Below are 7,361 nucleotides of genomic sequence, written 5' to 3' on the forward strand. Positions count from 1 at the left end.
TGGATTGTTATTGTCTATTCTTCTATTGCTGTATGTGTGTGTGTGGGGGGGGGGGGTCGCGGCAGAGTGGGTAATTGTAAAAAGGGGTCGCCGAGCAAAAAAGGTTGAGAACCGCTGGTTTACATGATCGTTTTTTAAATGCCCAGGATTCCTCGAGGGGACTAATTCTCTATCTACATTTAGTTGTTCAGTTGTTGTTTTTTTCATGTCGACCTTTCCTCGTAGCAGAGAGGTAATTTTTCCTAAAAACAACTGCATAGGCTTCTTTTAGTTTTGAATTGTTTTCTAAACTAGGATTATTTTCTACTGTATTTCAGGCTTCTAAAGTGGCATCGTGGAGTAGTTGTAGGTAATCAGACCAGTTTGGATTATAATCTTTTCTTGCTCCTGTAGAAATAAACTTCTTCGCTGCTAAAAGGATTCTAAAAGGATTCTTTTGACGAAAGGTGAGTATGATTTGTTTGATGCGGTGTATTGGTCTGTTAGTTTTGACAATATACTCCAGTTTGCTTTTTTTTTTTTTTTGCAGTTCTATCTGGGGATAATGGAGTTTTGTGTTCTGTAGGAGGTATCGATACAGATGAGTATCGGCCTGTGGTCACTTGTGGCTAGCTGGTCAGTTACATCTCTCATGCATTTTTTAAAATATTATTGGTTACAAAGGCTAGACCTGGAGTGGATGGTGTTAACCAAGCTATTGAGTAGAAGGTTGGCATATCACCAGGATTATTTAACAAGATTAGTCTGTTTTCTGCTTGTCATTCTTTTTTTTTCTCCTTGGAATTGAGATCTGGGTATCCCCAACTCGGGAAGTGACTGTTCATATCCCTTATAACCAGACAACATTCTTCATGGTTGTTGATTTCTATACATTCTAGATTACGTTCTTTGTCGGGGGGGGGGGAGGCGGTAGCAATTGAAGATATCTTATATATTATCTTATATAATACAGACGTTACTTGAAAAAAAGAAGATGATTACATCCTACGCGTTATGCATTCAGTCATGCATATTAACCAATGACTTAAATTCTACCAAGTCACTGGTTTTCCTGGCTAGCTCAGGCAACCCATTCCATGCTCTAATAGCACTAGGGAAGAAAGAAATTTATTACATAGGTTGCGGGATACACATTTGAAGGTAATCTTCTGCCTAGGACAAGATGAAGATGGCGGTAAGAAGACCTGAACCAAATATTGTCTGCGCTAAATGTGGCTAAATATGTACACCACAGCTAGAAATACCTATATAGACACGTAAAATAAGCAACACCCTCCGTAAAATAAACGTCTACAAATCAAATAAGAACATAAAGCTAAAATGTTATTTAACCTTGTTTAGGCCAATAATGGAATATGCATTCTCTGTTTGGGACCCCTCAACTCAATAAAACATAAATAATCTAGAACATACGCAAAAAAGAGCAGTGAGATTCATAACAAACGAATATTCACTTTTGATTTACCTTTAATAAAAAAACACTAATTTTAGAAACCCTTCAGGAAAGAAGACTTGAAGGTTAAGTAGCAATTAGACATAAAACTTTAAACCATAATCTTCAAATACAAAAAAAAAAAAAAAAAAAAACTAATAAAATACTCAGAAAGACACAAAGATAAAGGCATATTCCTTGTTCCATATGCTAGGACAAATTTATACAAATGCTCCTTCTTACCTAGTGCTCTAATAGCCTATTAGAGCATGGAATGGGTTGCTTGAGCCAGCCAGGAAAGCCAGTGACTTGACAGAATTTAAATCATTAGTTAACATGCATGACTAGATTTACGTAGAGACACTCGTAGGACGTAATCATCTTCTTTGTTTGAAGTAACGTCTGTATTTCATAAAATAAGATAATCTCCAAGTGAAGCCTTATTATTGTAGTTATTTATACCATCAACTTTTGCACAGCACCGAAAATAATCAATCTTTGTTGATTTAGTGCACCGTGTAAGATCTTGCCAAGCTCCTTGCATTACTACATAGCTAAATGGGTGCCTATTTAGTTAGATATCTTGTTGCTTGCGTTATTGTCCACTAGATCTATCTAAGTAGTCTAGTATATAATTTTAACTGTAACACTGGAGATTGATGAAAAATACTTGATCGTTGAATGGAGAAACGGCAAAGAATTCAAAGCAACGATGATGGTAACATAAGATCTAGATGACAACTAGCCTTAGTTAAGTAGCATAGGATGTAATTATCTTCTTTTTTTGAAGTAACGTCTGTAAGTGTAATTATAGGCCTATATAGATCTAGATCTAAGATACGATAATAGCTGTTCCTATATAAATATATCATAGCAGTCAACTAAACTAAATGTACTGAATAAATATCAATCTAAAATTTAGATCTATATACTTTCTCTGTCATTAATGTAGAGTTTTTGTAGACTCATTGAAACATTGAAAGCACTAAAACAATACAAGGTCTACAAGTTTTATCAAGATTGGTCAAACGGTTTTGATTTCTATTCGGCACATACATACCTACGCCTTACATTCTACTTTATAGTATAGATAAAATGTTTATTCGTTGCAAAATATTTTATTCGAAATATTTTTTTTTTGGGGGGGGGGGGGGGGATCTTCTTCTTATATAATACAGACGTTACTTCAAAAAAGAAGATGATTACGTCCTACGGGATGCCATTATGTTATCTAAATAATATTTTCAGGTTTTAAATATTGCAATATCGGGGGGGGGGGGGGATGAGGTTGTGGCCAGGAGGCTAAATTCCATATATAAATATATATATATAGAGAGAGAGAGGCAGAGAGCGAGAGTCCGTGAGATCTCCTGTCAGCTCAGTGGTTGATACTACTGTAGGTTATATTGTCACTGTAATCATCTTCCAACTAATGTTTACATATTAGTTCAATTTCCTTAAATTTTGGTTGATATGGCTGTTTCAAATGTATTCTGTCCATTGTATCCTTACCGTAATTCTAGATTTAATTTAGAAAGAAAACAAGTAGGCCTAAATATTTGCCCTTATGTTTAATCATATCTAATATTATAAGTGTAATCTTAATGTACGCAAGACGTTTGTCACCAAATCTGCTACATTCGCTGACCCTTTCTTATAGTTTATTTGTGTGTGTATGTGAGTATACATACGTGCATATCATTCATAAACGATCAGTGACACGCTAATCGGCTAGGATACATGAATAAATAGTGACACTCCATCGCCAAAAGGAGGATGTTGCATGATAAGTAGGCATTGTCGTCATGTCTGATTTAGAGCAGACGACTCCAGAACGCGAGACTAAACGGTTGTGTTATTGTGAGAGTTAGATTAAAATCTGCTGCCGAGGACAGACGCAGACGGCGAAAAGAACATCTTAAAGGGTAACTCCGATGGTTTTGACAATTTTTGATATAATATGTGTTTTGATTTATAGATAATGAATATATTATTCTTTTTTTTTTATTTGCAAGAATAACTTAGTAATTGATGTTTTTGTGACATAATTTTTCTGCGCATCCAAAACAGTCAGATTTTCACTGAATTTCTGTGTGACGTCACGACGGTGCACTCAAATCCTATTGATACTCATTGATAGGGAGGCGAAAAAGAAATTATCTTTGATAAAAAAAATTTTTCGTTATTACATCATTAAAATACTTTAAAAGAAATTTCTAATGGTGTATAAATTATGACTGTATGTTTGACCGTAAGAAAATTATGATTTTTGTGTGCTGTTTCGACCTAACATTGGTTGACATGGAAAAAGTGATGAGAGAGCTTGACGCTGGCTCAGCCGGCGAGACACACCCCCAAGGTCAAAAGTTTAAAAGTTGGAATTGAGTTTCGTAGACGATAGATCTACTTATTAAATAAGAAATTTAATAGTAGATCTAGTATTCGTAGTAAATTTCTAGCTCACAAATCTGATTTCATTTATATTTATGAACTTCAGTTGTTTAAAATGTCTCAGTAGTATCATTAATTGAATTCTTTGGCCTGGAAATCCAATGTATTGTTGGTACTGCACCTGTCCTGGTATTAACTTCAATTTTTTTTTTAAATCCCATTTCCACAGCAATGAAGTTGCTGAAACAGCTTCTCTCAAAATGGTTTGAGCATAAACAGGAATTAGCTAATGCCTTTGTAAAATATTTGCTCTTCAGGCGAATAAATTTTCCCCATTTTCCCTTTAAAACTTCATCTCTTGGAAACAAATGAAAAGAGACACTAATTTCTGTGTCAGCATACTTGCTGATTTTATCTTTGTGATTGGAACTACTGCAACAAGCTGAAGAACAATATTTAATTTTCTTCAAGTAGAAATAGAGGTTTATAAACAATGACCGATTATAAATCAACGTGGAGACTAGATCTAGCTGTGAAGCGTAACAATAAATGCGATCCGATAGGTCTAGATCTACACTAGAGAGTTTATCGGTTATATAGGTCTAGATGTATATTTAGCCAGCACCCTCGTGACGTCACGTTTTTAAAAACTAAAAACATCTCGCAGAACCCCGTTTTTTTGGGGGCGTGGAGAATTTTCTGTCTAATTTATTAAATATAAAATTTTCCGAGCATTTAAATAAAAAATGATATAATGTTTACTATTACAACTTTTTACGCAGAATTTAAATATGTCAATAACTAAAATTTGAAAAACTATCGGAGTTTCCCTTTAATCGACCACCGGCGAACAATGGTTATGCTTGTCCGGGATGTGGCAAAATATGTAGGTCAAAGCTGGGGCTGCGTAGCCACGAGAAATACTGGATTTCTCATTAATCTTCGGACTCGAAGACAAGCCTTATTATATTTGAGAGATGGAGAGAGAGACAATTAGGTGTTAAATGAAACAGTTTATTGGCTCCTTACCAATAGATACATTTAATTAATACCTTATTTATTATTCCGTATGCTATGACAAATTCGGACCTGTGCTCCCTCTATCTTAGTTTCTTTAAAGCATGTAACGGGTTGCTTGAATCAGCCGGAAAAACCAATGAGTTAACAGTTTAAATCTCAAATTATCACACACGTCTAGATTGTATGAATACACATATGACCAAATTTTAATTCTCGAAGAAACGTCGGTATTTTATAAGATTTGAAGATAAGATAATTTAAAAAAAATATATTGTATTTTTATTATTTTGGTTCTTTTCAGCTTATAACTGTGACAGCCTTCATCGTATATCGGAATTTGAAATCGAGGGAAACAGGTTTAAGTTCAACAAAGTGTTAACCGCTGCAATCTTTCATTTCATGAGATCCAGGTTGAACTTGATTGAGAGCAAATCCGACACCGTGTCTTTGACAAACATTTCCGCCGAGACATTTCGACATTTCCTAGATACCAACATTTACAATTATGGAAACGGCTTATGGGGATACGAACACCTGTCTGAAATCTGGGAGACTGCACATGTCCTGAAGATTCCATCTCTTATAGAAAACTGCGAGACACAAGTCGGAAAGATGATCTCATTAGAAACATTTGATAAGATCTACGCAAAGGCAAATGCTTATCAGTCGAATCGCATCCTCTGCAAAGCAAGAAACTTTTTGTTACATATGTTTAGGCTCGTCCAAAAAATTGGTCTGATGCGAATTTTAACCTTCGAAGACTTAATATATGCAGTTGCCAGTGAAGAGCTTAGGATCAAAAATGAGGATATTGTCTTACGGTCCATGTTTGAATGGGCTGAATATAATCAAATGCAATTGCAAGAAAATCTGGTTGAAGTATCCCAGAAAAAAACAAAATTGGACAATAGCGTGCCCTGCAAAGAAGACGTAGAAGGAGATCCTAGTTCTAAGTTCTCAAAGCTATTACGAGCATCGAGATATGGCCTAGCAAGTGTTGAATGTCTAGTGGAGCTCTCTAAACATCATCTGTGTGAGCAAGACAAAGAAGCAAAGCTTGTAATTACAGAAGCCATCAGCTATAAACTAGAGAGACATATACATGGCTATTGGCCTCACTATGCCTTACATAGAAGCTGTCACGTCAGACACGTAGGAGTGTCAGCTAGTAAGGATCAAGTCAGCGCTTTGGTCCTTGAAATGGATGATTGGAAAGATCTTCCTAAATGTTCCCTCCATGCAAAAATAACAAATTTGAGCATTTTTGATGACGAACTTTACGTGATAAGCAGTTTGGAATTTCAAAGTCTTCTCTTTGTTTTCACGAACAAAGAGTGGAAATTTGTTTCGGAAATATCCGGAAGTGATTTCATCGTCCTGTCTAAAGGCCGATGTATTTATATCATTGATGGCAAAAACTGCAGGATTAAATGTGTCATGCCGAAGACAACTCCAGTTCTTCACAGCGAGATCAAGTTCCCTGACATGATGAGAAATCCAGAGAGTGCTTTAGACTATGACAAAAGTATCTTGATTTTCTGTTCCACTGACTCTGATGAAAAGTTGGCAGTGATTTCTTTAGACGTGCCTGAACATAAATGGACTGACTGTGGACATCTTGAAGGATCAGCAAAAAATTTGGTTGGTTTTAGAAATGAGACAAAATATTTCATCTTACAAAGAGACGGAGCAATAAGCCAGGTGCTAAGGAACCAAGATGACAGTATTGGCTTTATATTAATAAAACGTCTGTGGTCTATCCAGAATTCGTTGCGTGGCGCCTTCATCTACAATGATGTGCTTTACATCTATGGAGATACTCCAATTGAGCCTTCTTGTTTTCGAGCAGTTTCAGGCCTGTTCTGGAAGATTGACTACTGGTTTGCAGATCAAGAAACTAGTAACTTCGTTCACTGGTTTGTGCCAAGCGTGGATTTGTGGGGGGATGGAGCGTTAGAAAGATCTGAATCTTATTACGATTTTTATTTTCTGCCAAACCCAAACAACGACCAGCGGGCCATATCTGGTCCTTGACGAAATGATATTTCCGATAACTGGAAACTGTCACCCCCGGTATCTGCCGACACAGCAGAAGATGGGTTCAATTTTACTTTATTATTTTAAACGTTGATGCACTCCAAATTACAAGTGTTTTATTACAAAGCTTATGTTAACTCACTCCGTCTGTGTGGTAAAATTTTGTACACGTTATTTCTCCCACACCCAATCTCGGATTAAGTTGAAATTTCGCACAATTATTTCTTTAGTCAGACAACACACGAAACAATAAAAAATTAAAATTAACCAATTAGTTTGTTAATTAATTATTTTGTTTGAAATTTTTAACAAGGGAAAGAAATCGTACTTGACAGATGTGGTGGTATAATTAAGTGGCCCTGAGGGAATTTTTTTTTATGCATTTAAAAAACGATCATGAAAACATTCACCAAGATACCCCCTCTTCCCTGCTCCTTTCACAACTGGTCCAGACAAGAGATAGGATCATAGCGCATTGAGA

At 35.9% G+C, this 7,361-nt stretch overlaps 1 protein-coding gene across 3 annotated transcripts; it reads left to right on the forward strand.

Annotated features, from left to right (window-relative positions):
* Window positions 1-261: 261 nt before the first annotated feature.
* On the forward strand, window positions 262-7,147 carry LOC106068331 (uncharacterized). Of its 3 annotated transcripts, XM_056007198.1 has the most exons (3): window positions 262-446; window positions 530-615; window positions 5,145-7,147. In XM_056007198.1, the coding sequence occupies exon 3, from the start codon at window positions 5,243-5,245 to the stop codon at window positions 6,875-6,877; it is 1,635 nt and encodes a 544-aa protein (XP_055863173.1). In that variant the 5' UTR covers window positions 262-446; window positions 530-615; window positions 5,145-5,242; the 3' UTR covers window positions 6,878-7,147. The 3 variants fall into 3 exon arrangements, with proteins under 3 accessions (XP_055863173.1, XP_013083131.2, XP_013083122.2); XM_013227677.2 differs by lacking the exon at window positions 530-615; XM_013227668.2 differs by lacking the exons at window positions 262-446; window positions 530-615 and adding an exon at window positions 1,964-2,150.
* The last annotated feature ends 214 nt before the right edge of the window (window positions 7,148-7,361 follow it).

The sequence above is a fragment of the Biomphalaria glabrata genome, chromosome 12, assembly GCF_947242115.1.
Source record: "Biomphalaria glabrata chromosome 12, xgBioGlab47.1, whole genome shotgun sequence".
Lineage (NCBI taxonomy): Eukaryota > Metazoa > Mollusca > Gastropoda > Planorbidae > Biomphalaria > Biomphalaria glabrata.

What these genes read in the sequence shown, in the direction of transcription:
- LOC106068331 (XM_013227668.2), top strand. Translation starts at nt 2,114, where the DNA reads ATGGAGAAACGGCAAAGAATTCAAAGCAACGATGATG. An exon ending in AATTCAAAGCAACGATGATG is followed by an intron (nt 2,151 to 5,144) that starts GTAACATAAGAT and finishes GGTTCTTTTCAG; the next exon opens with CTTATAACTGTGACAGCCTT.